The 26,311-nt window shown below is 44.2% G+C and overlaps 2 protein-coding genes across 3 annotated transcripts; one reads left to right on the top strand and one right to left on the bottom strand.

Moving 5' to 3' along the window:
- Positions 1-1,117: 1,117 nt before the first annotated feature.
- Positions 1,118-22,172, top strand: LOC115059697 (rho GTPase-activating protein 44-like). The gene is given in 23 exon segments (XM_029527330.1): positions 1,118-1,198; positions 2,174-2,213; positions 2,548-2,667; positions 3,122-3,198; positions 3,511-3,622; positions 3,767-3,843; positions 4,613-4,730; positions 4,910-4,978; positions 5,064-5,145; positions 6,039-6,166; positions 6,554-6,665; positions 7,874-7,955; positions 8,048-8,128; positions 8,900-9,013; positions 9,665-9,756; positions 9,853-10,033; positions 11,404-11,421; positions 12,485-12,676; positions 13,327-13,576; positions 13,578-13,852; positions 14,795-14,910; positions 15,672-16,055; positions 17,865-22,172. Coding segments are annotated over 23 exon segments (2,940 nt in total). The 5' UTR covers positions 1,118-1,136; the 3' UTR covers positions 18,023-22,172.
- Positions 22,156-26,165, bottom strand: tex47 (testis expressed 47). Of its 2 annotated transcripts, none has more exons than XM_029527331.1 (8): positions 26,046-26,165; positions 24,637-24,706; positions 24,065-24,168; positions 23,906-23,967; positions 23,560-23,638; positions 23,218-23,352; positions 22,949-23,096; positions 22,156-22,849 (listed from the first exon to the last, which is right to left on the bottom strand). In XM_029527331.1, the coding sequence occupies exons 1-8, from the start codon at positions 26,163-26,165 to the stop codon at positions 22,812-22,814; spliced, it is 756 nt and encodes a 251-aa protein (XP_029383191.1). In that variant the 3' UTR covers positions 22,156-22,811. The 2 variants fall into 2 exon arrangements, with proteins under 2 accessions (XP_029383191.1, XP_029383192.1); XM_029527332.1 differs by having other exon boundaries at positions 25,986-26,054.
- Positions 26,166-26,311: the final 146 nt, after the last annotated feature.

Here is a 26,311-nt window from a genome sequence, read left to right as displayed (position 1 = left end):
AGTAAATGCTGCGTCACGGCTCTTTGTTGTTGGAGGGGAAATAGTTTACTCGCCCTCGGACCTTCAGAATCAGCGCTGGGTTTTTCCACAGAGGTCAAAGTGCAGCGACACCACGATGTGGATCAGATTAAACCCACGTCTCTCCGTCTCAGTGGCCTTTACAGCACTCAGATACGGGATGATGTCACCGTCAAACGTTAAATGTAACTTTAACTGCGTTTGAACGTGATGTTGAACACATTCGATGTTTTCCTGAAATAACTGGACTGACACAAACTGATTAGAATTCAGTGGCCTAAGGTCAAAGGTCACAGTGGTGTCACAGGAGATGGTTTTGGTTGAAAACATGAAAACATTAAAACAACCGTTTGAACTGATGAGAAAATAAAGTCAAAGCACCTTTCTGGTGTTTTGAATGTGAAATGTTTGCTCACCTCCATTCAAAGACGACCTAATCCGAAGTTTGCGGTCAAGCTTAAAGGTCAAAGGTCGCTGAGCTCACAACTGATTATTCCTGCAATATGCTGCAACGTGTTTTTTTCCAATAATGTGCAGCATTTCTGCACAAACTGATAAACTGCCGTAAATATGTACGTCGATTTAAAAGGCTGAAATACATCATTCACTTAAAAAACAGACCAACTTCATCAGCTGTAAATCATTAGAGCGCACACAGGTGGCTTCTGGCTCTAAAAAACAAGATAAAATAAATAAAAATGAGGGTTATTCTTTTGAAACACCGACAGTGAGAGCGAGCAGAAAGGAAGGAGAGCTGGTCAGGGAGCTGCCTGCTGAGGAGATGGAAGAAAGAAAGAAAAGACTTCAGCCGGATCGATAATCATCCAGCTGGAGCAGGAGAACAGGCTCTTTTCTGCCTTCTGATTCAGACCTTTTCCTTTACTGAAGTGTGTTTGTGACATAAACACACAATATGTGTCCAAAACAACCTGCAGAGAGAGGCGAAAGCATAGAAGAGGAAGCGAGCCGAGAGACGTCAGGCGATGATAGAAAGAGTGAATGGACCAGATAGTCAGGTCTCGCTCTCCTCCTCCCTCCCTCACTCCACTCTCCCCCGCTTTTCTTGGTGAGTCGCTCAGTCGCTGCCTGAAAGCAGGCGGTGCGGCCGGTGGGGGGGGATGTGGAAGAGAAAGCTGCAGATCAGCAGGACTCGAGCTTCACGCAGGAGCAGCAGGCCGGCGTAAGTCCAACGCTGATTCTTTCACTGGAGAAGCTTGTTTGCTGATAATCTGCCGTTTTTTTCCTCGACCTGCACTTTTGACTTAAAATTAATTCATCATCATCTGGAATCAACGAACCACCATTTAACTGAATCAGCTTCAGTCCAGATTCTCTTTATTTTTTGGAGTCTGGGAATTCTATGCCTATTTCTCTACATGTGACTGAGTGTTTTGTTACATTTCAGGGGTTGTTGCATATATACACACAACACAACGAATGCAACACATCACATTATTGAGGGACAAACAAATTGACTGTCTTTATTATTACGGATTTAGAGTTTTTAAATAAATTAGTAAATGAGGATGACAGATGAGACCACATTTGGATGTTACAGAAGAAGACAAAGCAGTTTGCTTTGTTAATTTGTTGTGTGTGTGTGTGTGTGTGTGTGTAATTTTTGTGTTGTACAGAAATCAGGGCAGCCTCCTCGCTCCTGTTTGTGTTTTATCAGGCATGGAAGGGAATATGAATGCTGAGAGGTTTTCTGGGAAAGCGACGGCAGGTTGATGTATAATCGATGTGTTTGGAGTCGGATCAGAAGCGGAGCTCAACAACTCCACATGTTTCTGCTTTTGTTGTCGATTGTGATTCCACGATCTCCACTGGACGTCGGCGTTTTGTCAGTTTAAGGAGGACCTTCGTTTATACATCCAGACCTCCTGAGGGGCCTTCAGTTTGTGTTTAATGTTGGATTTCCAGCTCGAGAATTTGTTCTGAAGCTTTTCCTGCTTGAGCCCTGAGAAAAAAGATCCTCCTTGTTTTATGATTAGCTTCTGGCTGCAAGTGCTGTATTATTTATGATGTGCACAGAAATCCAGAGAGTTATGTAATTACTCTGACTGAGAACGATGCCCAGTTCTCACTGTAATAAATGATTTAATTTCCCTGTTTCCCTCCTGAGCTAACAGCCGTTTTCTCTCCTCTCTTCTAGAGCTGAAAAAACAGAAGTATTAAGTGAAGACCTGCTGCAGGTAATAATGAATCTTCATCTAATCTGGCTGTGATACATTTGGCGCCGCTCACAGCAAGCAAAAACTGTTATTGGTGCAAAGTGTTCAGTGTGCTTGACTTTTTCAAACGGCGTTCTGAAAAGCCTTCAGGCTGCGTTAATGAGAGCTGAAATTGAGCTGCTTTGCAAGATAAAGAGCTGATTGACTTTCTCCAAACTGGCCTGATAGATGACGCCCTCATCAGTTTGGTCTAATAATGAAATGAGAGAAAGGTAACGGCATTTTCACGTCTCTGACAGCCGGCTGACGCGACTCACCCCGAGCTGTGTGATTCATTTCTGTTTCTGTGTCTCAGGTGGAGAAACGTCTGGAGCTGGTCAAGCAGGTTTCCCACAGCACGCACAAGAAGTTGAGCGCCTGTCTGCAGGGCCAGCAAGGAGTGGACGTGGACAAGAAGTCCGTCCGGTCGCCGTCGGTGAGAATCGGGATGAAAATCAGCTGAATAATCACAATAATGATGAAGAGAAGAAAGAAATTCAGTTAAAAAGAAACGAAAAGTATCATAGAGCTGTGGAGAAAGAGCAACAAGACATAAAATCAAGTGTGATATATCATCATTTTTATTTATAGAGTACTTTTAAAAATACTGTCACTGAAAAAAATGAAATCATGATCAATTAAAGCAGCACAGAGGAGAAACAAAACAGAAAACATCACGGCAGTTAAATCAAATTTATTGATAAAGATAAAAGATGTCTGTTCGGCTCTTCGTCCTTTAAAGATCAGCCAAAGTCATTCTGGGAAATGTAGGAACGTTAAACAAACCAGGACTGTGTGTTTGTGTTACTGTTTGTGTGTTTTGTGCGGTTCGTTTTGTTTGTTAAATGGTGACAGACATGCCGAGCAGATGTCTGTTTATTTCTGTGCAGAAAAAGCATCCACTCACAACACTCGCACAATGTATGGTGGACGGGGCGGCAGTGCTGGGAGACGAGTCTCTACTGGGGTGAGAGCACGCACACTCTGACATTACCATTGATCACATGCAGAAACTTGACGGACCTTTGGGCGTCTCATCCGTCAGTGAAAAGAGCATCTTGGGAAATGGGGTCAAAGGTTAAAGGAGCGGCTACGATTTTCCCGGTTCACCTCTGGACCTCTGTTTGTGTGTCTGCCCCTCACTGCAGTGAATTACTCTGCATTACGTCACCTTTCTGCATTCTTTAATCCACATGTACAGACGTCAGCGTTGGCAGTGACGCTCCGGCTTTGTTTCGGAGAGTTCCCTGATGTTTCCCGCTCTCGTGGTCTGTTGCAGGAAAATGCTGAAGCTCTGCGGAGAGACGCAGGACAAGCTCGCCCAGGAGCTCATCCTGTTCGAACTGACCACGGAGAGAGACGTCATCGAGCCGCTGTACGACCTGGCAGAGGTGAGAACACAGTAAATACCTGAACTCGTGTCGTCCACAGAGGACTGTGATTAGTCTGTAATCTAATCCTCATGAGAGCGAGAGGCCTCCCACAGTACTGAGTCTGTTCCTGGTTCACACCAGCGCTGTGCTTTGTCTTCTCAGGTGGAAATCCCAAACATCCAGAAACAAAGGAAATACTTAGCCAAGCTGGTCCTGGACATGGACTCTGCACGAACACGGTGAGACTCCCCAGCTCAGACTGAAGTGGCCGTCGGTGATGTTGCTTCAGATACTTTTCCTCGCGTGGATTCAGGTCACTCGGCCTGACGAATCAGGAGCGCTGAAGCTGATGATGTGTGTCAGTGAAGAAGCCCTGAAAGGCCAGACAACTCTTTCATTTTGTCTGCGAAAACCAAGAAAATCATTTAGTTCAATTCATTGTTTTCATCAGGATTCTTTTTTTTTATATCCGTGTATACCCTTCTTAATTCTCGGCTCATTATTCCTTTTTTTTTTTTAGAGTTTGGATGTAATTTAGAGTTTTAAAGAACTGAGCTGATGTGTTTATTTCCAGGATGGGAATCAGAGGGAAGGCTCTCTGCAGATGCTGACTCACTGTCGTCCTGATGCCATTATGAGCAGTGACGGGGGAGAAATGTGATTTTCCTCACTGCAGTCCAGTCCACCAGTTTTTGTTTTTTTTTTTTGTTTTTTTTAGTGACCCAAATCTGAGTCTGTTCCTCCCATCATGCTTCAGTGCGCTGAGCTCCTCTGGCAGCTCTGCATATTATCTGTTCAGACAGAAAGTCTGACAGGGAGAACCAGAGGCTTAAGTTGAATGAATGAGGAGTCAAGTGTTGAGTAATCCAGCAGACCCCCCCCCAAAAAACCTGCCAGTTTTCTTTGTTGGTTTGTTAAAGCTGCTGATGATTATTTCTCTGAAGGAGTACCAACTTTCACAGTCGAATCCATCAACAGAACTAGTTTGACCCGGCGATGCTCTTTCAGGTTTTATCAGTCCACCAAGTCCTCGGGGCTCTCCAGCAACCTGCAGCCGACGGGCGCCAAGGCCGACCACCTCAGGGAAGAGATGGAGGAGGCAGCCAACCGGATGGAGATCTGTCGAGTCAGTGCTCACTTTTACTCCCCACACTAAAACTACACACACCGACTACAGCTCAACAAAAGCTGCTACCTGCTGCCGTCAGGCCGGTCTTCTGGCTCGGCAGCACTGACTGCACATCGCTCTTAGATAGTCTGTAATTTCATGGATCAGCCTGATTAAATCGCTTCTTCTCCCACCAGGACCAGTTATCAGCAGACATGTACAGTTTTGTGGCCAAAGAAATTGACTATGCAAGCTATTTCCAGGCGGTAAGTGCAGCATCAATCCAGACTGAGGAGAGAAACATAAATGTTCCACTTGTCCATCACAGACTGTCTGTCTCTCCGGCTGCAGCTGATAGAAGTCCAGGCGGAGTATCACAGGAAGTCGTTAGAGCTGCTGCAGAGCGTCCTGCCACAGATCAAAGCTCATCAGGGTGAGACGACACACAGAGACACACACTGACACACACTGCAGCTCACGGCCTGCTAGTCTGACCATGTCAACAGTTCCAGGTTTGCCCGGGCCTTTTTAGAGACTTCAGAATCTCCTGGTGTCCAACAGGCAGCATGAACAGAATCTATGTCTCATTAACTGGACGTCAATACATTTATTTAATGTTTGGTTTTTATTTATTTTCAGGTGTTCTCGTCACCTGATAAATAGTTTGGTCTGGACCTGCTCTATATGTAAAATGCCTTGATTTGCTATGATTTGGCGTTATACAGATAAATCTGATTTGATTTGATTCTGATGAATCTCTCTTTTATCTCTGTGTTTGGTCTCCACCAGCTCCGTTCCAAATGCTTTTATTTTCAGATCACATCAAACTTGACAGAAAATAGTAATTTTTTTTAATAAAAAAGTGAGAATGAATAAACTCTGCTAAAAGCCATTAAAATACAAATGGAGCTGCAACAGTCAGCGTTTAATTTGACATTAAAATGGAAATGTATCATTTGATCGTTAAGACGTGTTTTTCATGGCGCCCTCTGATGATCACAGTCACTCCTAATATCAGACATTCAGCTCCTCCGGTGTTGAATTCCGTTTACAGAGAAATACATGATGTCATCCAGAGTCCTGACTCCTTTACACAGACAGAAAAACACACAATTCACCGCAGGACCACAATGTTTAGACTGAACAACTGAAGCAGACAACAGTTTGTTTGTTTTTTTAAGGTCCCTCAGAAAACATAGTTTCTATTCGTGTCACTTTTCTGCAGCCCAACAATTCCTGGAAACACTGAGCAGTGAAATGTAACAGCATCCAAATGATAGAGTGCAGGTTTGTGTAACACTGTGTGTGTGTCTGTGTGTGTGACAGAGACCTGGGTGGAGAAGCCGTGCTATGGGAAACCATTAGAGGAGCACTTAGCGCTCAGCGGGAGAGATATTGCCTTTCCCATCGAGGCCTGTGTGACGATGCTGCTGGAGTGTGGCATGCAGGAGGAGGTCAGACAAACAACCCACAACACACAGACACACACTCAACAAAACAAGTTGTAAGGGATGTGGTGTGTCACCAAGTCCAGACTGAGGTTTGATTCCCACAAAGAGCCAGAAAAAGTTCCGTTTTCATTAGTCAATGTGTTTCCATCATGAGACTGGAAGAAGACAAACATGTTATGATGAACCAAAGTGAGACGTTGACACGATAATAGTCTTTTAATGGACTTTAAACTTATCTGACGGCTGCAGTTACTGATAAAGGAGAGCGTTTCTTCTCTAGTAGCAGATCTTCATTTAGATCCCTCTTTAACGCCAAGCCTGCCAGCTGTTTCCTGCTGCTGCTGCCCGGCGCCGCCGCCTGACTCGTGTCGTTGTTGTTTTCTGCCTCAGGGTTTGTTCAGAATCGCCCCCTCGGCCTCCAAGCTGAAGAAGCTGAAGGCGTCTCTGGACTGCGGGGTGCTGGACGTCCAGGAGTACTCTGCAGACCCGCACGCCATCGCAGGTAAACGCCACGCACCTGAACCGCCGTCTCCTCCTGCTTATGCCGCATCTGTTTCCATGACAACTAGTTGCCATCACCCAGGAGAGGCGGATTTATGAGCTGCTGTACCGTTTCCTGGCGTTTCTGACACATCCGCCCTCCACTTGAGTAAACATCTTTATTAAGCTGCCAAATGAACTCTCTGATGTTTTCTTTAATCCCTCTCGCTCTTGTTTTTAACTCCGCCCGTCTCTGATTCCTCACCGCCGCCGTTCGTCAGGCTCAGTTTCCTGCAGGACGTTAATTCGAAGGTCTGACTAGAAAACAGTTTTTGGCCGTTCCTGCGTCTCTGTTGTGCTTCCTTTTTACTCCACAACATGTCGACTGATAAATTCAGAGTATAACTGGGATTAGTGTGAGAAAAGAGGAGGAAAAAAAAAACAAGACGTGTTTTCTTGCTGTCTTTTTGTTGCTGTCAGTGATTTCACTGTGACTGACTACAAAAGAAAGAGAAGCTGCGACGGATCTTTTTTTTCTTTTAAGGACGATGCTGGAGCTGACTGCTGTCAGATAAAAACCTTTTATCTCATAACAAAGCTTCTTATTATTCAGCTGGAGGAAACAATACTTCTTTAAAATGTCAGACTAGTTTATGTTTTGTTTTTTTTTTTAGTTTTTGTGATTCCTCAAAAATAATATAAAATTAAAGCTTTATCTGAATTTATGATATCAGAATTTCAGCGTCTGGTAAACCTGTCTAGTGTCCACAGAATAAACAGAGCTACCCGTCTCATACTGATAACTGGACATGAAGCGTCCCATTATCAAATATCAGTCAGCCAGCAGCTTTCAGTGGAGCGAAGACAGATGATCCCTCATCGAGGCCGAGTTAATCCAACAGCAGATCTAATTTGTGAGCCTGCGCTGCTGGGGGCGCGTCAGAAGGACGTTTAATGTGTTTGGTTAACGGCGTACGTACACAAAGTACCAGGGAACACACACACAGACACACACGGCCCCTCCGATGTTCGTCCTCCAGGGGGAACTGAGAGGAAGAGAGCAGTCAGCGGCCGTCCTTTGGGTGGATTTCTGTTTATTCTGCTTCACCAATTGAATTGGAGCACAGCAGTTATCCGATCAGCCAATCAGATGGCAGAGTTCAGTTCCTGCTCTGACAGCTTCGTCTGTGTTCTAACGTGCTCATGGTGCTGTCCCCTTGTTCCCTCCAGGAGCGTTGAAGTCCTATCTGCGGGAGCTCCCGGAGCCTTTAATGACCTTTGAACTCTACAACAACTGGATCCAGGCCTCCAAGTGTGTATGATGAGCGCTGCGACTTTCACTGTTAGCCTTCGCTACAAACTGCACCTTTGCCTAAATGCAGCTCTCGTCTGACCCCCCCGCAGCATTCAGGACCAGGACAGGAGGCTGCAGGCCCTTCTGAACGCCTGTGAGAAGCTTCCTCCCTCCAACAACAACAACTTCAAGTGAGTCACTGTCTCTGTGCTGTTTTTTTAATCATCTGTGAAGGCCGGCTGATGGAGATGACCCAGTTAGTCCAGGACTGATCATAACGTCGGTGAGAGCTGCGGCCGCAGGAACTTTAACGTGGACTTGTTTAGGGGAATCATTGTCTCTTTTAGCGTCTTTGTGTCTTCCAATCGTTACTGCCCTGAAAAAAGTCTGAGCTCCGGGGAACCTTTTCTGTAGCTATATTAGCTGTTGGACTGCAGCTTGTCAGTGTCGCCATGAAATGGCACAAATAAGGCGTATTTTTAGACAGGCGTCCTCCGAGGAGACCTGTCAGACCTGTCCAGATGAGCTGCCTGATGTTCATCTGACTCAGGATGACTCATCCAGCTCGGCTGCTCTCAGCAAACCACCGAAACTGAAACCCACTGTCCGATTTCTGAGTCCCAGAGCTCCCCCCCACCGAAGGAGACAGACAGACAGACAGCAGTTTACTGGAACAATGTTTCCGCTCAGTTTGCTTCAAAAAGGCAAAGCGTTCTTCAAACTGCAACTCGGCCTGGACTGATACATTTAACACAGTATTGTTTCTGCTCAGTTTTTTTCATCAGTTTAACTGACCTTCAGTTTTCAGCTCAGTCAGATTAGCCCCAAAGAGCTTTGTGATCAGAGCCTTCCTTTTGGGACTTCAATGTTATGAGAGAGGACACTGAAGAAAACGTTTAGTTTCTTCTGCTGTTCAACAAAAAGGTGAACTGATAATGTTTAAATGTACTTTTTTTAAACAGGTATTTGATCAAATTTCTCTCCAAACTGACGGAGTACCAGGACGTGAACAAGATGACTCCTGGAAACATCGCGATCGTCCTCGGACCCAACCTGCTGTGGACGCACAACGAGGGGTGAGCCTGACAACGTGAAGACTCAGAGACATCCGAATAGATTCTAAACAGTAAATTAAATCAACATTAAAAACTTCATTTCTCGAATAATGAAAACCGATACAACAATGATAAATAATACTTTCAGCTTACAGAGTCATATAAATTATTCACCATTTGATCATTCTGATCCTCTGATGGACAGCATGCCTCTAATTTATAGGTGAGATTCAGAAAATAGTGTTTTAAGGCCTGAGGCTGAAATATGAGGAGGGAAAATCAGATTGTGATGCAGCAGCTGGGCGGGTGGAGCAGACAGACTCAGGGGACTCTCTTTATTCTTCGATAGAGCTGACGATGGTGGAGAAGCTGCTCAAAGAGCTGCTGACAAAAAGGCCTCACAGCTCCAACCTCTTCTAAAACGTTCAGGATGACTAAGTGGTTTGGGGAGGGTGAAGGACACTTCCTTAATATCTCCATGTAAATCTCACCAACTCTTTATCCCGCTCTAACTTTTAATTAGGATTTTAATCGGCCCCGACTCTGAACTGGTTTTAATTTTTTTGTCATTTTAATGCCTCTGCAGTATCATGAAAATGTGTTAATCGCCACTTCGGTAGAAATTCTTCTGATCCAGCCACTTTTGCTCTGCGTCTCCTCCGTTTGCTGCAGCAACATCACAGAGATGATGACGACAGTTTCTCTGCAGATCGTCGGCATCATCGAGCCCATCATCCAGCACGCCGACTGGTTCTTCCCCGGCGGTGAGAGGAGGAAGCACCAGAGAAATATACTCAGACTCCTTCTTTGTATATATGTCTCACTTTTTTTTTTTCTTTTTTTTTTTGCATCTTTCTCAGAAATCGAGTTCAACGTCACGGGGAACTACGGAAGCCCCGTCCACACCAACCACAACGCCAACTACAGCTCCATGCCGTCTCCCGACATGGATCAGATGGACCGCCGGCAGACGGACCAGAGCAGGCGGCCTCTCAGCGTCGCCACGGACAACATGATGCTGGAGTTCTACAAGAAGGACGGGTACGATCCGCCAAGTCTTTAAAAACCTGCAGTCTAAAAGTTTAAAATTACAGCCAGACAATGAAAGGAAACCTCAAAAATAAAGAAACATAAACACATAAAGAAAAGTAAACTCACAGTAAGTAAGAATGTCATTGAAATGCAAAATAAATCTGAGCAAAACAAACAGAAGAAAAACTCCCCCCACGATCCAGCTCAAAGCCTCTAAATCAATCAGCAGACTTCTCCCTTTCACTCAGCGTTTTCTAGACGTCCTCCTGACGTGAGCTGAGGGGGAGGAGCTCTGTTTCCCGCTCTGTGCTGGACGGACAGGAGTCGTTGTCACTTTTTAATCTGCTCAAATAAAAAGAGACAGACAGACAGAGGGAGAGCTGACATTTAGTCTGCGAAAAGGAGGAATGTGAGAATCCTGGAGCTGGAGAGGAGGATTAGATGAAAACCAGTTAGTCGCTTTCTTTCACTGCTCCTTTAATGCTTTAATACACCCACACTCTTATTAAGGCCTGCGGGTAGTTTGAGCCGTCGGCATCCCGGGGACCCAAAGTACCCCAGCTAATTAAACCTGGACCGATCAATAGAGCTCAGTTCTCTACAGAAACACACAGCGGATTATCTGCACAACCAGAGTCAGCGGCCAGCTTCAGATTTAGGTCTGCGCTTAAATGAATAAATCACCAAAAGTTACTTCTCTCCTGGAAGTTCAGACGCTAACATCTGATGCCCCGTAATGGGGAGAGTAAAATTCTTTGTACAGAGGAAGGACGCAAACTGCATCTGTTTGGCTGCTGAGAAGAATTTATAGGGAGCCTGGACAGAAACATAGAAGGCGGAGAGAAACGAGTTCATGTAGCTGTGTTTCAACATGAAGGTCTATTTGTCAGCAGGATTGTCCAAAAAAGATGATGTTCCGGGCAGATCTGGATCAATATGTATAAATTAGATTTTGGTGAACATCACCACACATCGTCCTCGATGAAGATCTGTGTTCTCTCTTTTTTCATACAAACTTCAGGAAAGCACAATGACGATACTTTTATCAGAACACGTCCTGTTAGCTCAGTTTAGCATGAAGACCGGAAACAAGAGGAAACGACTCAGTCCTCTCTGAGTCCTGCTCAGATGATTAGAACGATGATCTTTTCAAATTCAAGCTTGTGTTGCCCAGATTTTGAATCGAATGAATCAATCAGCTTCTCCTCTGCGGTTTGATGGAGGGGGGGGCACATCTCACCTGCTCTCCTCCATCTTGGTTCTTGTCTTCAGAGTTTATTATTCCTGTTCTGCTCTGATAAAGATGGGTTGGGGGACTCTTGTCCTCCCTGATCTGAACTCCTGTCCTCACTGTGCTTGTCTCTGTTTTAACAACGCAGCATTAGGAAGATACAAAGGTACAGTATTGTTCATCCTCTCATCATCTGTCTGTCTCAGCTGCACGCTGACAGGAGCTGTCACTTGTCATGTCGGGTCACGCTCAGACTCCTATAGTTCAATGTCTCCAAACGAGTGTAGGGGCAGATGGGTGACATGAACAAAGCAGGTCTTTTTTTCTGTTTACATAAGAAGCATCTTTGCAGAAGTTTCAGGATAAACTTGTTCAGCCTGTGAGCACAAAAGCCTCTTGTTGCTGCAGCTGAGTCCTCCGACTGCATAATCAAGCTAGAGTCTGTTTCTTCTGTTACATTAAAGAGCCAACTACTGAAGCAGGGGAGGAAACTAGAGTAGTTCAGTTTGAGCTATTTTAGTGAAGCGTTTCCACTTGAAATGATGCGCATCTCGCTCCACTATATCTATTTGGTAGCTGTGCTTACTGTTTAACATTATAACATACGGCCTTCTCTTGCCAACTGCAGGATGTACCTAATAAACTGGAAAACTACTACAAAGTACAGCTCAGTTGTTTTGTGATTTGTGATACATAATAGAAATGTCAATACAAGTTCATCTTTTCTAATCTGACTTTGGTAGCAGGAAGTTCCCTCAAATTAAGACCACGAGGCTTCAAAACGGCAGCTCAGGTCGCAGCACGTTTTCCAAACTGTTACTTTAAGTTGTTTCTCACAGGATCAGAAGATGCATCCAGTTCTCAGTCCATTTCATCCAAACTGCTCTTCTGTCACAGTTTATTGTGAGGAGACGTCTGTCACGCAGCGTCACCGTGCAGGGAATTATCCATTCACACCAGACATTGTGTAGATGAAATGTTGTATTGTGTTGTTGCATGTTAGCTGGAAACGACAGCAGCCTTCATAGGTGGAGCAGAGTGACCCAGCAGGCTGATCCAGGGTCAGGCCTTCTCAGTGCATAAAGCTGATCCCTTCAGTGGCCTTTGACCCCTGATGATGAGTTCAGGGTGTGGAAACCTGCCCCCCCACCCCCACCCCCACCCCCTGAACCACACAAACACACGCCCTCCCTTCATTTGATTGGCTGTGCATCTCTGTTCCACTGCAGCATGGGTGTCAGGGTGATGGACACTTCTTGGGTGTCGCGCAGGGGCTCGTCGTCCACGCGTAAATCCTCGTCCACGCCACCGAGCGTGCACCCCCCCGTCCCACCCACTGACGCTCTCATCCCCGAGCAACCTGGGGAATTCTCTGCCTCCCCCTCCCCCACCCCTCCTCCCACTAGCAGCGACCGAGCCAGGTAAGGCTGTTGTGCGCCCCCCCCCTCCCTATTCCCACCCCGTCGTTCCTGTCTCACCTCCCACCTGCTGCCCCCACCCCCACCCTCGCCACATGTGCTGCTACGCCCTGCAACTGACTCCAGATCAGCACTGTCTGCTCCCCCACACCTAGTTTTCTTGTCTGTTGTTGCCCCCCCTCCTCAGTGTCTGCTGCAGCATCTGTTGTGTCATTTCACACCTTCTGATTCCTCCCTAAGTTTAAAAAAGAATGTGTGGCGCTCACCTTCTGCTGCAGCCATGACTCCGCCCACCATGTCACTGAATGCAGAAAGAAGTCCGTCCACGGTTCAGTCTGAACGGTTCCTTGCTGCATGTGCATGAATTATATTTCTGCTTTGTTTTTGCCATCAGTCCGAGCATCATTAGCAGCTTAACAGTCCATTGTCGCAAGGCCCTGCAATGGATGAGGTGACTGACTTTCTCTTTTATTTTCATCAACATTCTTCTTCTTTTGGTTTTGTGCTGTTACTTCCCAACACACGAAGTGATAATCACCTTCATATTGGCCCAAATATAAACTCAATAGACCGTCAATATGTCCCACTTGAACAGCGTTTCAGCCTCTGATCAGCTCAGTTCCCCCATGAAACTCATATTCTTATCATTGCAGCTCGGATGATGCTTCCTCCAATTGGTCGGACTCCTGTTACGCCTACCCCTCCCCCGAGGAGGACAGGCCGCCTCCCCCTTACCCATCCTCCTCATCCTCCTCCTCCTCCTCTTGCTCTTCCTTCTCGCTCTCTCACCACCATTTCTACACCCGAGCACCTCCGGGTATGCGTCCCGTCGCACCCAGCCCCGAGTCTGTGCCCCCCGGCCCGTCCCCTCCTGCCCGCCGCTCCGGCTACAGCCCACCCCCGCCCCCCCCCCTCCTTTTGCCCCTCCCCTCAGCAGCTTGATGTCAACTCCAACCCCAAACCCAGCTCCCTGCACCTTCCCAAGCAGGCCTCCCTGTCCGATCCGCATGCACCCCCGTCCGAAACCAACAGCTCCACCCTCTACATCAAACCCCCGCTCGTTCTTACTCGTCACGATCTGTTCCTGGGCTCCCCCAAACCTCCCAACACTCCCCTCTCTGCTCCCCCTCCATGGGCAGCCTGTGCCTGTAGCCGAGACAGAGGAGCCAAGCCGACTAGGTAAATACAGACCCCTGCTGAACTCCTTCAGACTACCAACACAAGTCACACACAAATGAAGAGAAGCCCACGGGGGACGGAGGGAGGCTTGATAGAGGGGTGAGGCGAGGAGAGAGAGAAGGGGATGGGTGAGACGGAGATACTCCCAACACCAGCCAACCTGTTCTCCATCTTATTAATTCTTTTTGTTTTCTTTTTCCGTCAGTCATGGAAATCAATGTGCTTTAGGAATTCCATTATCAGCTCCATCTTTAATTTGCGCTGCCATGTATGCAATCCATAACTTCCCATGTCGCCAGGATATTCAGGAGCCAGTTGCCAGGCAACAAAGGAAATCAAAGGTTTCAGTGAATACCATTATAAAAGTGGGCGTTAATGAGTCATGCCAGTGGGCCCTGAGCAGTAGAGTAGATCAGACCTCCACTGTGAACACAATGGTGTTTGTTGACGTAAAACAACGTGGAAACTGGCTAAATTTGATGACATTATCTTGACGTTCGATCTGAGAGGAAATCCTAAAGATTCTCATCTACATCGCGCCGCCCTGATTTTAAATCCCAGCAGCTTCGGCCATCCAATCACATTTGGTCCGCTGAGAGCGAGAGCAGCTGTCAGTCAGTCGGTGTAATCTGGTTACGTTCTGACCTTCAGGTTCCTTCTCCCATTGACATTCTGGCTGCACAGCTGTAAAGGAACGGAAAATCCATTAATCCGTCAGGGTTTATTTGGGATTTCTGAACTGTTTGTGCTGCTCCACAGTATAGACTACATGTCCGTCTGCAGTGGTCACTCAGGCAATTTGACATTGAACTATGGGTGCTCTCATATTTCTTTGACACACCAGGAGACTCACAGAAACAGGGATGACATATTATTAAGGGAGAGGCATCGGGGGAGGCTGTGGGTTGTGATCGTCTATTCTTTTCTGTCCTTCACTCTCAGCACTCTGAAGAACAAGGAGCTGTCTCCGGTGATCGGGCAGAAGGCGATCCAGGGAGCGGTGACCTGTAGTGGGCAGTCGCCCCTCTCCGAGCACAGCCCCCACACCCTGAGGAGAGGTAGTGTGTGAGCCGACACCGTCAACCTTCATGTTCTTATCTCAGCCTTTCTGCGACCTGAATCAGCTCCTGTCCCTTTTTTTTTAGGGGGGAAATGCCACAACACTTATGTTAGTCCTCCGTCTTGTATCTCCTGCACAGAAAAATCAGTTTAATGAAGAGTTTAGATGCTGTGAATGAGCAGATTTTTACATTCACAGGTCATGTTTTCAGTAATTGTAAAACTCAAATAATCGTCACTCTCCACATTTGCTTGTGAGAAAGAAGGTTTTGTTGTTTCTAACTCTGTCTGGAGGAGAGCTGGGTCTCTGTTGAGGTTTCATGCTTGTTTTCTGATAAAATAAACTGACTGAACATGAGCTCTGTGTGACTACGGGGTATAAAGTAGTAAATTATCTATTGAGAGCTCTCCAGGGCTGATTGGATTAGTGAGAGGAGGTGAGTCTTCTGCGCTGTGGAGGGTTTTATGATTTTACTGACCTGCTGAGTCAGTAAATACAGATGTGTAATATCCCTGTAGCAGCAGAGGAAACGTCACATAGACCAAAATTGGACTGAACCGTTTAAAGTAATTCTGCATTTAACAGGCAGATAATTATACAATTATACTAGAGGAACTGCAGGATTGTGTCTTTCTGAGCGTTCTGAGTGAAATCTGGGACTCTGTTGCTTTGACTTTGACTTTTAAAAATCCTCCGGGTGAAAAAAGTCATTCCACTTTTGTTATATTTACATGATGTGATCTATTTTCTTCTCCACAGCAAAGAAGCTGGCCCCGATCCCTCCTAAAGGCCCTTACTGTCAGACCGGAGCCATGTCTGATCAGTCGACGGGTCAGCCGTCTCCAGTCAGCTTGTCGCCCACCCCACCCAGCACCCCCTCCCCGTACGGCTTCAGCTACCCGCAGGGATACGCCACCATCGGCTCCCCTGGTCAGGTCCAGATGGCCACCACCCCGTCCCTCTCCTCTCCGCCCTCGCTGGCTGGGACCCTCACTAAGGCCAGACCGACCCCCAAGCCGCCCCGGCAGAGGCCCAGCTTACCTCCTCCTCAGCCCCCCACCACGCCCGGCACCAGTCCCCAGCCCCTGGAGCATTCAGCAGGTCTCCTGGATGGTTTGTCTCCTGGGGAGAGCATGTCCACAGGTAAAAAAAAAAAAAAAAAAAAAAAGACTACAGCACATTAGCCTTTAGAGCGGACTATGAGAACGATGAAGTTTCTTTCATCAGTAATTTACAATATAATATGAACAGAATAGAATGGAACATATTTAAATGGTTAATATTGAAGAAAATATCCAAAGCTGCATCAATCAACTGACTCCTATAATCCATAATCAGTACTTTTATATGTCTAGATAACAGTCAACAAATCCCATGAAAAGACGATCCAGACAACGAAGAGTTAACCAGGACAGTCTGACATGTTTGTGTTCAGCAAGCAGGAAGCTCAAAGAGCTGCAGATAACATAAATTTTAAGATGCATTTAAACTGAGTTTGCATAATAAATTCACAGATTAAACAGGAGAATAAAAACTGCAGCACAACAACAGTGAATGAATAGTCATAAATGTAGTTTAAAGGATTGTGCTAAATAAATAAAATGAAAGTCTTAATGTCCTATAAAATAAACATTAGCGTTCTTGTACATCGGCTGTGTTTGTGGACTTGGAGAGCAGGGATGTGGACTCTGAGCTGGTTCTTTTCGTGGGATTTTTAAATGATAAGGAATGACTCCATATTTTGAAGGTTGGGGCTGATTTGGGAAGTCTTGACCAAAAGTTTTTGCTTTTCTGTCTGTTGCTGGATTTGATACTAACTGACCTGATCGCCAGGTTCTAACTGTGTTTCCGTCTGATTTTCCCTCCTTGTCGACTGCTCTTACTGTCTCACTTGCAGCAGTATGAGGCGAGAGGTTCAGTGTGAATCTGTGTGTGAGAGGGACTTTTAGGGTAAGCAGGAGTTCCTGTGCTTTAAGCCTCACCCTCCACCCGACGCACCCCCTCCACCCCCTCCACCCCCTCCACCCCCAATCCCTTTACCACCTCGGCCAAACGTGGGCCGGCAGCTGGCGATGCAGGTCTTGGATCAGGCTGATTCAGGGTTTGCCTCAGCAGCTTCATTGTAGAGCTGATCTCATCACAGCTGCTGCCTTCAGTTGACCTTTGACCTCATGTTGGCCTCTGCATGGTGGCTGTGATGCATGGCTTAAAGTCCAGTCTGAACACACCAGAGTGGTTTTACTCCCTTTCCCATAATGCCCTTCTCCAACCCCCTGCTCTGACTGTCACTGCCCCCCCTCACACTTCCACTCCACCAGCCAGATTGGATTGTCATCATTCTCACAAAACGGCCAAAAATGCACCAGAAGTGAGGTCAACATTAGTTTATACCCGAGAATAACTAACCACTTTGATCTGATCGGTCCTGATGGTGATCACGCCTCAGTCAGGTGGGGAGCGGGGTCGGGAACCATTTACCAGTTTCCACTTAACTCTGTGGTCACTGCAGCCGATACAGATGAAAAGCACACTTTATGTGTGCAGTTTGTTATTATGCTGTAGCTGTGTCAGCTGCCATGTTCTAGTCAATAAAGCTTCAGGATGGATTTAGTACTGCTGGCAAATACTTTTGCACGACATCCACATATATCCAAACTCCAATGAAAGCAACTGTATTAATGATATTTCAGGCAAAAGTGTGCAGCTTAACTTTCTGCAGAAAAGTGTTTTTCACTCAGCTCCAGTGTTGGGCCTCACTGATGGGAGTAAACCCTGACTAGATGAATCAGATCTGTGATTCAAGGTCAAGAATAATAAGCATGTCGATCATCCCCCCCGCCCGTCATGCATATTTTAATTTATTCATCCAGTGAACTTCTGATGACTCACGTGTCGTGTGTCGACCAGCCCTCACCCTACGAGCTCATCCTGTCTGTTTCTCTGCTCTGCCAGATTCTCTCTGTAACTTGGACATCCCCGACATCGACATGGAACTGGACGGCCTCTTTGACTTGCCCAACATCTCCCCCTTCAGGAAGTCAGTGGCACTGCTGGATTTGACCCACAAAAAAGCGGAGTCGGAGGAAGAGTCTGAGAGCACAGTGCTATGATAAGTCCCACCACACCTTCCCTCCTTTCTTCCTCCCTCTGCTGGCTCATTGGATGAAACACCAGGCTGCCACTGCTTCACCACATCGCTCCAAACCCGCTGACCTTTCACCCCTGCAGCTGGATCCCATCGTCTGGCCTCACCTTTCCTCCACAGTAAAATCACAGAAAACACAGCGGGTGTTAGAGACAGGGTGGTCGGGGGGCTATTCAGCGTTTTATGTTGGCTGGAGATTGGTTGTTTTCTTTCATTTCATTTCTCATGTTTGTTTTTGCCTTATTTTATTCACTTGCAATATTGCCTTTAACTCCACACATGAGACTGGAAACAGGCTGCGGGGAGGTATGAGTGCTCTTCACTACTGCGTTTCCTGAGTGACTTTTAGGAGGAAGAACGACACAGTGTGTGTTCATCAGTCCCGTCAACACAAAGGCTTTCTGATTCTTTTCTTTCTGCTTGGTTCTATAAGGGGTGGGGGGGTCTGTGGAAATGCCTCGCTCTGATACATGGTGGCAACAGCTATGATTGATCTGTCCCGCCTGAGCGTTCACTGTGAGTGTGCCAGTATGTCGATTTGGAAAAAGTGCGTGTGTGAATGAAAGTGTGTGTGTATTTTGTTGGTGTGTGATGTGTAATTATATTATATGATGTTGCACTGTTGGTGTCGTGGAGCATAAACAGGAATGCATGTCTTAGATATTTAGGAAAATAACTACCAGGTTGCAAAGAGCTTCAACGCCCAGACTCATCTCTCTATATTTACAAGACATTCAATCAGGATATCAATCACTGAATATTTATTGTTTATACTGTACATTCTCAGAGTATATGATATGATTAACATTATAAATCAAATCAGATCATATTTTGTATCCACAGGAGAGCTATAAAGATACCACTTACTTCAGACAGGATAAAGTCGATGTCGTCAGGGAGCTGTTATATATATATGATACGTTCTGTAGTTCGAAGACGGTACAGCAAGCTGAAAAATGACAAACTCCATGTGATTACTCATAGTTATTTTTTGGCAGCAAAGTTCCGTGGGATTTTTCATTTTTCATGAGGATTCATTTTAGGAGGCTGGCGTGTACCACAAGAATATTTACTTTAACCACTGAATAGATTCCAACAGGTGATCCTTTAATATTTCTTATTGTGCATTGCTTACATTCCAGTTGCAGTTGTCGACCTCTCTCTCCGTTGTTACATGTTGCTACCGGTAACTGTGTATCGGCAGATTTTTTTTTATTATAGCATTTTAGAGAGTGCTCCTTAGAATTACCGGCAATCAAAAACCCTGAAATGTAAATATGACAGCTAGAGAACAGTTCTTAAATTAAATAATCATATAATGGAAATTGTGTAGGAATAAAACACACAGGGGAATGACAAAATGTAAAATTGTAGAGCCTTTTGAAAATTAGTTTGGCATCAACATTTAAATTGTAGCTACGAGGTCATAATTCAGATGAAATGTGTCTTCACCTTCTGAATTTATATGAAGAACTTGTGACTATTTCCATCCAACTAATCCAGAGCAACATTTTTATTACGGATGTTCATTTGGAGTTTTGTTTGCAGTGACATGATCAGTGCAGTTTTTAATAACTGATCAAATATAATAAATAAAAAATGCAATTATTTTGTGGCACACTTCAGCCTCCATACACAGAAATCATCCTGTCGTATCACAACAACAGCCAGAAAACTGTCGAGACAAACTCCCAGATAAGAAAGCTGCTTCCTTTTTTTTTTTTTTTTTTTTTTTTTTTGGGGGGGGGGGTTGGTATAAAACAAGCACACTTTTTTTCTGATAGTGCAGTTTCACTTTCAGCCACCTCCTCATCGCAGTTTATAGGAACCATGTCTGATGATGCTGATATTTTTGGTCTATATTAGTGAACCAGAGGCAAGTGCAAAGAAATGTGTATATGTGTTTATTTTGATGAGAGTATTTATACAGATATATTTCTGAATACTTTTTACTTGGTCTGAGGAGTTGTGATTGTTTCCACTTTACATGAATCTCATCTGAGGATTTAAGAGAAGAAAATAATTTAAAAAAACAATGAAAACTAAAAAAAAAGTAAAGAAAAAGATGGGACCAGAATTTGCCTGCTGTCGCAGCAAAAGCTTTTCAGGAATCAGGTGGTTTGAGAGAAAACTTGGAAAAAATCAATGAAACTGGAGTTAAGTAGGTTCCCGTACGACAGCAGCAGTTTATTTGCCTTGCAGTGGGTTTGATGTGTAAGAGTTTCCCTTCGACCTGAGAACATCCTCCACACTCGGCCTCTCAGTCACTGTGCTGCTCCACCAACCTTTTTCTTTTAAAGTGCGATATTAATCACAGGTCTTTTGTACATACTCAAACCTCTGTACATACATGTTGTGTATATACTGACAGGGGGAAAATTAAATATATATATATATATATAGATAGATAGATAGATTGATATATAAAATACTGTATTGAACAATATAAGTGATGAACAGTATAATATTATACTGCACATATAATATCATAATGTTGCTGGTTCTAGCACAATAATGCCACACTGACACAAAATAACACGGAGCAGACTGTGCTGGAGAAATTAACAATGGCTCAGTAGAGCTCAAGATTTCTATTCAAGGTTAAGTCTACTTCGTCAGGTTTCAAAATAAAACAGCTTGCTGTCAGAAATAACCTCTTGAAGTGTGATCACAGCTGCACAGAGAGAACACAAACCTAACAACATCAACACACTTGTATCCAGAAGAGTTAATGCATTCTTTTTCTACCTTTTCTCCCCACAGCTCAACCCAAAAATTCTGTGGGTTTGTACAAGTCATAGTGACGGGTCAGTCAAAGCATGTCCGGCAGGATTTAAGAGGTCAGAGACAGAAGACAGACAGCATATAATGAGTGTCCTCAGTTCTACAACATGACTGGAAAAGATATTGTCACAGTCACGTCCTTCAGTGAGACATAAGGTGTGATTTTATAATGAGAACGTCCAAAAGATGTTGCACAGAAGTGGTTGAAAAAGAAAAAATCATGCCATTTTGTACAATTTAGGGCTGCAATTAATAATTTCTTTTGACTTGATCAATGAGCCAATTATTTGCTCAGCTAAGAAGTTAATTATTTGGTCAGTAAAATGTCAGAGTATAGCAAAAAGACTTTTCATATGCTCAAAGCGCTGTGTCAAAGAACTTTTGTCCAACTTGCATCAATACACTGAGACAGAGAACAAACCAAATTAATGATGGTTCCATTTTTCATTCAATCAATGGAATTGATAAATCAACTCAGTCTGAATCAGTTTAGCATCAAATGCTCTCATCAGTATTTCTGCCTTTGAAGAAAATGTTGACACTGAACAAAGCTGTTTTTCTTTCTTAAAAAAAAAAAGTTGAGTGGTCTGTCCTGTCTTTGTCTGGATTTGTGTAACAATGTGCCGCTCTGTTTTGTACTAAAGGGTAATCCCATCAAGGCTTGTACATAGAGAATTCATCCAAAACAACTTTATTAACAATAACCCTGTCAGCAGAGACGGGCATGGAGACAGCTTCCGGTGTTACAGCTTTTTGCAAGCATGCCCTTTGAGCACTAACATATGAAGGCCTTTTTTTAAATTTGAAAATGCGTAGGTGGAATGTACCAGTGAAGTTCACCTCGTAGGTCGTGATACAGGAGGACTGTGTGTGTCGTGCACTTAGTAAAAGAGGGAGGGGCTATTTGATACCTCCTGACTTCAGGGGCAGGGGTTGTTTGGTTCGACATTGTCCTGTGTGAAACTCAGCAGCATGCTTTTTAACCATGCCTATGAAATATGTCTCATCTTTGGTCCTATCTAAATGTGCTTGTATTTATTTTTTATAAGTGAATAGACCTTTGCAAGAGAAGAAGTCCGTGCTCCGTTTGACTTTTTTTTTTTTTTTTTTTTTTGGTCAAACTCCCCATTTTGATTCTGCCAACGTTTGTTTGTTTGTTTTCACTTTTTTCCTTCTGTGTTACATTGATACAATATCCCTCACTTTGTTATCTAAAGCACATCTCACTCAAAACAGTTTTAAAAATTGTCCTGATACAGTGAGACAAAAGATCAAGAACTAGAAAAGAAAAAAAAAAAAACATCTAGGTGCTGCATAAAAGTTTGTTTTTACTCAATCGGTTTGTAGATTACACTGTGGTGCATGAATCCATTGTGAGTACATCTCCAATCATCTTTCCTTTCTTTTCTTCTTTGTTTAAGTTTAAGTTCCAAGAAATGGGGGCCAAAATAAAAAGGGAACATGTGATACGTGATCAAGGAATCTTTTCAGACTTAAAAGTTCTTTGTGTCAAACTGATGTGATGCTGTGGACTCTTTAAAGTTTGGAGTGAAGAGGAAATGCCTTTTCTTGGACATGCTATCTCCCGGTCACCAAGTGGAACACAGTGTAAGATAAAAGAAAAAAAAAAGAGATTATCCTCATCCGAATGTTGAAACTATTAAAAATGTTTTTATATTACTCTCTGTCTCTCTCTCTGGGCTTTTGTTGTGGAATAGAGACGGATGTTTTGGACCACACAAGTGAAACAAATAGAAGGAAAAGTTTCAGGAAATGAAATGGTGTAGATCATTTTCCTTAAATGTCATCTTCCAACCACACTCCCTATCCCCTTAAAACCAGAGCAAATGAAATCAACACCATCCGCAAATTCTGATGAGTTGGGTGAACTGACCCTTTACTTGATGGCTCACACTAAATAGATGGACGATGCTGGACGATGCCTCACCTTTGACCTTTTCTCCAACTAATTACACTTTGGTGAGGCAGCTGCTTCGGGTCACTTGTCCTGTTGAGCAGTCAGAATATTAAAGGTTTCTCTCCTGTGACGATCACACGTTCATCATAAAGGTTCTCTCTTTTTGAGCAAATTCACCATAATTCTTACCAAAGTCCATGCTGATGTTTAAGGGGGAGTTGTACATCTGCAGAAACAGTTTTGGAGTCTGCAGCTCATCTCGAGTCAACAGCTTCTCCAGAACGTCCTGAGGGACAATCAGCTCTGGAGTCTCATCCAGGACTAATCCTGGGAAATCCTGAAAGTCAGAGAATCTTCTTTCAGAGACTGACAATAAGAGGGTAATTTTACTTTTATAAGTCAGTGAGTTTTATCTTTGAATCCCCTCAAACAAGCTAATATTATGAAAGTGAACACACCCTGGATCCTTCCAAGTGCTCGCCCAGACTCTGCAGCACTGACAGGACTCCGCAGACAAGAGTCTCTGTGCTCTCTTCTTCTTCTTCAAGTCCTTTTGTCCCTCCGTCCCTGGTCACCTGATCAGCTCTCAGCACCTTCAGCCAATAAAATTAAATGAAGTCCATGCATATAGATGATGGAAGACAGACGGAAAAATTAAAAGGAACACCTGAATGACTGATGACTCAGTGCAGAGTTCTAATTACCAAACTGAAGGGGTTCTGGAGGACCGTCGTGGCCTTGATACTTACTGAGAACTTTAATGTGTCCCATATCTGTGTTTGTAGAGACACAAAACAAACCTTGTAGCTCCACTGGTGGAACATCCTGTTTTGGGGGTCATGAGCCACAAACACAACCTTTGCAGTTTCCAACAGGGGGCTGTGTGAAAACTCAGATCATTAGTACGGCTCTGCTTTTCGCTGTAAACATCAACGGCAACAGATGTGCCCATCATTCTATCTTGTGACTGATCTGGTGCTTGAACTGTGAGTCCTGCTTGTAACCTTTGTGTGTGTGTTAAAATGGACATCCAATCAGCGTGTTAACATCAAAGTTTGGTTTTCTCCCACTTTTCTTAGTGTAGGGTTAGGGTTAGGGTTGTGTGTTAGCGATGTGGTCTGATCTGAAATAAGACTTTAACCTTACTTCTCTGTCTGTTGCATGTCTTTGACGTCCTTCAAAACAGGAAGCAGAATATCTCTGGATGCCTGGAAGAAAGCAGCGCAGCAAACTGTAAGCACCAACTTTCACTTTATAAACCTACCCTCTGTGATGTTGGAAATATTTATCTGGAGGGAAACTTACTTCGATGACATGCAACAGACAAGATGGATAGATTAAGAGCAGACCCGTCACATGATCCCAGCTGTACTGTTTGCTCAACTGAAAGTTGAGTTTTTCATAATGAGCTGCAAACGAACAGTACACTGTCTCAGTTAGCAGACAACAGATAAACTGAGTATCCTGACAACATGTTGTCAACACAGTTCAGTTCCAGCCTCTCCTGGGGTTTTTATTGTGCTTTTTCTTTGTAATTTTTGTAGACAAATTCCCTGAAAAGCTACCACAAAAGCTCTCACAGGGACATGCTGCAGGTTCATTCACACACAAAGGCGTGAACTAGTCAAACAAGGTAAACAACACAGTTTTTCACTGCTAAGAGTTTTTTAATTGAACCATGCTTCAACAGAACTATATATTTATTATATAGAAGCAGCAACCATCCCCTTAATTTCCCCTGAAGATAAAACCGGACTAAAGTGATTATAAACAGCTGAGAATGGAGAGTCTGTCAGTGAAATAACAATGCCTTATTATCAACCACTGAGCTGTTGTTGGTCTCAGCCTCTGTAGCTCTAAGGTAATTGCTTGCTGACCTCCCAGTTCTGTCCTGTCGGCAAGATTGCGGGGGAGCTGAGCAATTAGTATCAGCCGCTGTAGCATGATCTGCAGAGACAGAGAAAACAGTCTAAGAAAGACCTTCAGAGTCCCAAAAGACCTGAAAGTTCTTCCTCACAAATTAGATACATACATTCATAAAAGGAGGATCATTATTTCATGCACATCTAAATTCCAAAAAAGTTCTAAAAGTTAAAATTTAATGACCTCCTTTGATAAATATTGCATTTTTTCCAATTTTTGCAACATATTTAAGTTAGTATCTGTCTGCTTCAAAATCTAAAGTTCCTGATCACATATCAGAATTCAACACAAAAACTATCAACATTTTGTTTAAGATAAACTTTAGTTCGGCTCCTGTTGTCTGACATTGAATACAAACCACATCGTCTTCATCTAAATTCTTCCTCCTATTCATTAGATGGTGAAATAAACTCTTCCCAGTTTCCTCCTCTTTCTTCTCCGTTCTCGGCAGGCCAGTTTTCTCCATCTTACTCTTTATTATTCCCCCACAGCATCCAACTGTCTCCTTCAAACTCAGACACTACAGGAGCAGAGTGAGGAAAGGTTCTGCAAGCAGCTCTCCCTCAGGGTTTTATTTTAGTGTATATCCTAGAAACCCTTTGTTCTCCTGCACTCTGGTGCAACTAAACACACAGATAAACACATGAGCCAATCCCAGGACAGGACAGCCTTGTAATTCAGGTACTGAAAACCAAGAGGAGGAGAAACTGTGCTTTTAGGCTCTGCACAGGACAATGTATTAAGACTATACTTAGTCTGCAGCTGAAGGCACAAACCGTTTGCTGACAGTCATATGTGCTAATTCAAAAAAGATGAAATCTCTTATTTGATTAAGCCTGAAAAATACTTTTGAGAATTAATGTCATATAAACTTGAATGGCCGCTAAATATGAGAGCAGTCTTTATAAAGTACAATTTAAATGTGGAACCAGGAGGGCACTCCTGCTGTCTGTTCTTTTTAATTATTTTAATTAAGTTTGAGACAACATGGGATATAAATAATCACTGGCTGCTCCTGTTGTCATGAAGAAAACAGGTCAAATTCAGCCTCACCTCAGCTAAATACAACACCATCAATGATATAACACCAAACTGCTGCTTGCCCCGTAATGCATCAATGATAACACTCTATACAACACATACTAATAATAATAATAATAATTCATTTTAGTCCCACAATAATCTTGTTGCTCCTGAGTCTACTTCAATGATTTCACAAACATTTTGAAGCCTTATTATATTTATTTATATTATTTTTATTATACTTTAATGAGTTTGTTGGGCAGTTAAAAATGGCGCCCACCTCCGGCAGACGTTGCCGTTAGCCGGCCGGTGGTGAAGCCTGCCCGTTCCCGGCACAAACCTCTCTCCCTGTCCGGTGGAAGACGTCGAACATGGTCGCTGGTCCTCCTTCTCCCAGCTCGGAGTTATTTATTTCCCAGGACTTCACCGACAAACTGCGGACTTTCTGAGAAGAGGCCATAACGACCGCCGCTGCAGCTCTCCGGGTTACCATGGCGACGACGCCTTAACACGCAGGCGTCACCGTGACGTAGTTACGCACATACGTAAGTGTTCTCGCGTTTTGACCAGCAGGTGATGCTAATTTAGCATTAGCTGGTTCTCATT

This window comes from Echeneis naucrates, chromosome 19 (genome assembly GCF_900963305.1).
Source record: "Echeneis naucrates chromosome 19, fEcheNa1.1, whole genome shotgun sequence".
Lineage (NCBI taxonomy): Eukaryota > Metazoa > Chordata > Actinopteri > Carangiformes > Echeneidae > Echeneis > Echeneis naucrates.
Note: the sequence above shows the minus strand (reverse complement) of the source record. Positions and strands in the feature narration are given on the sequence as shown.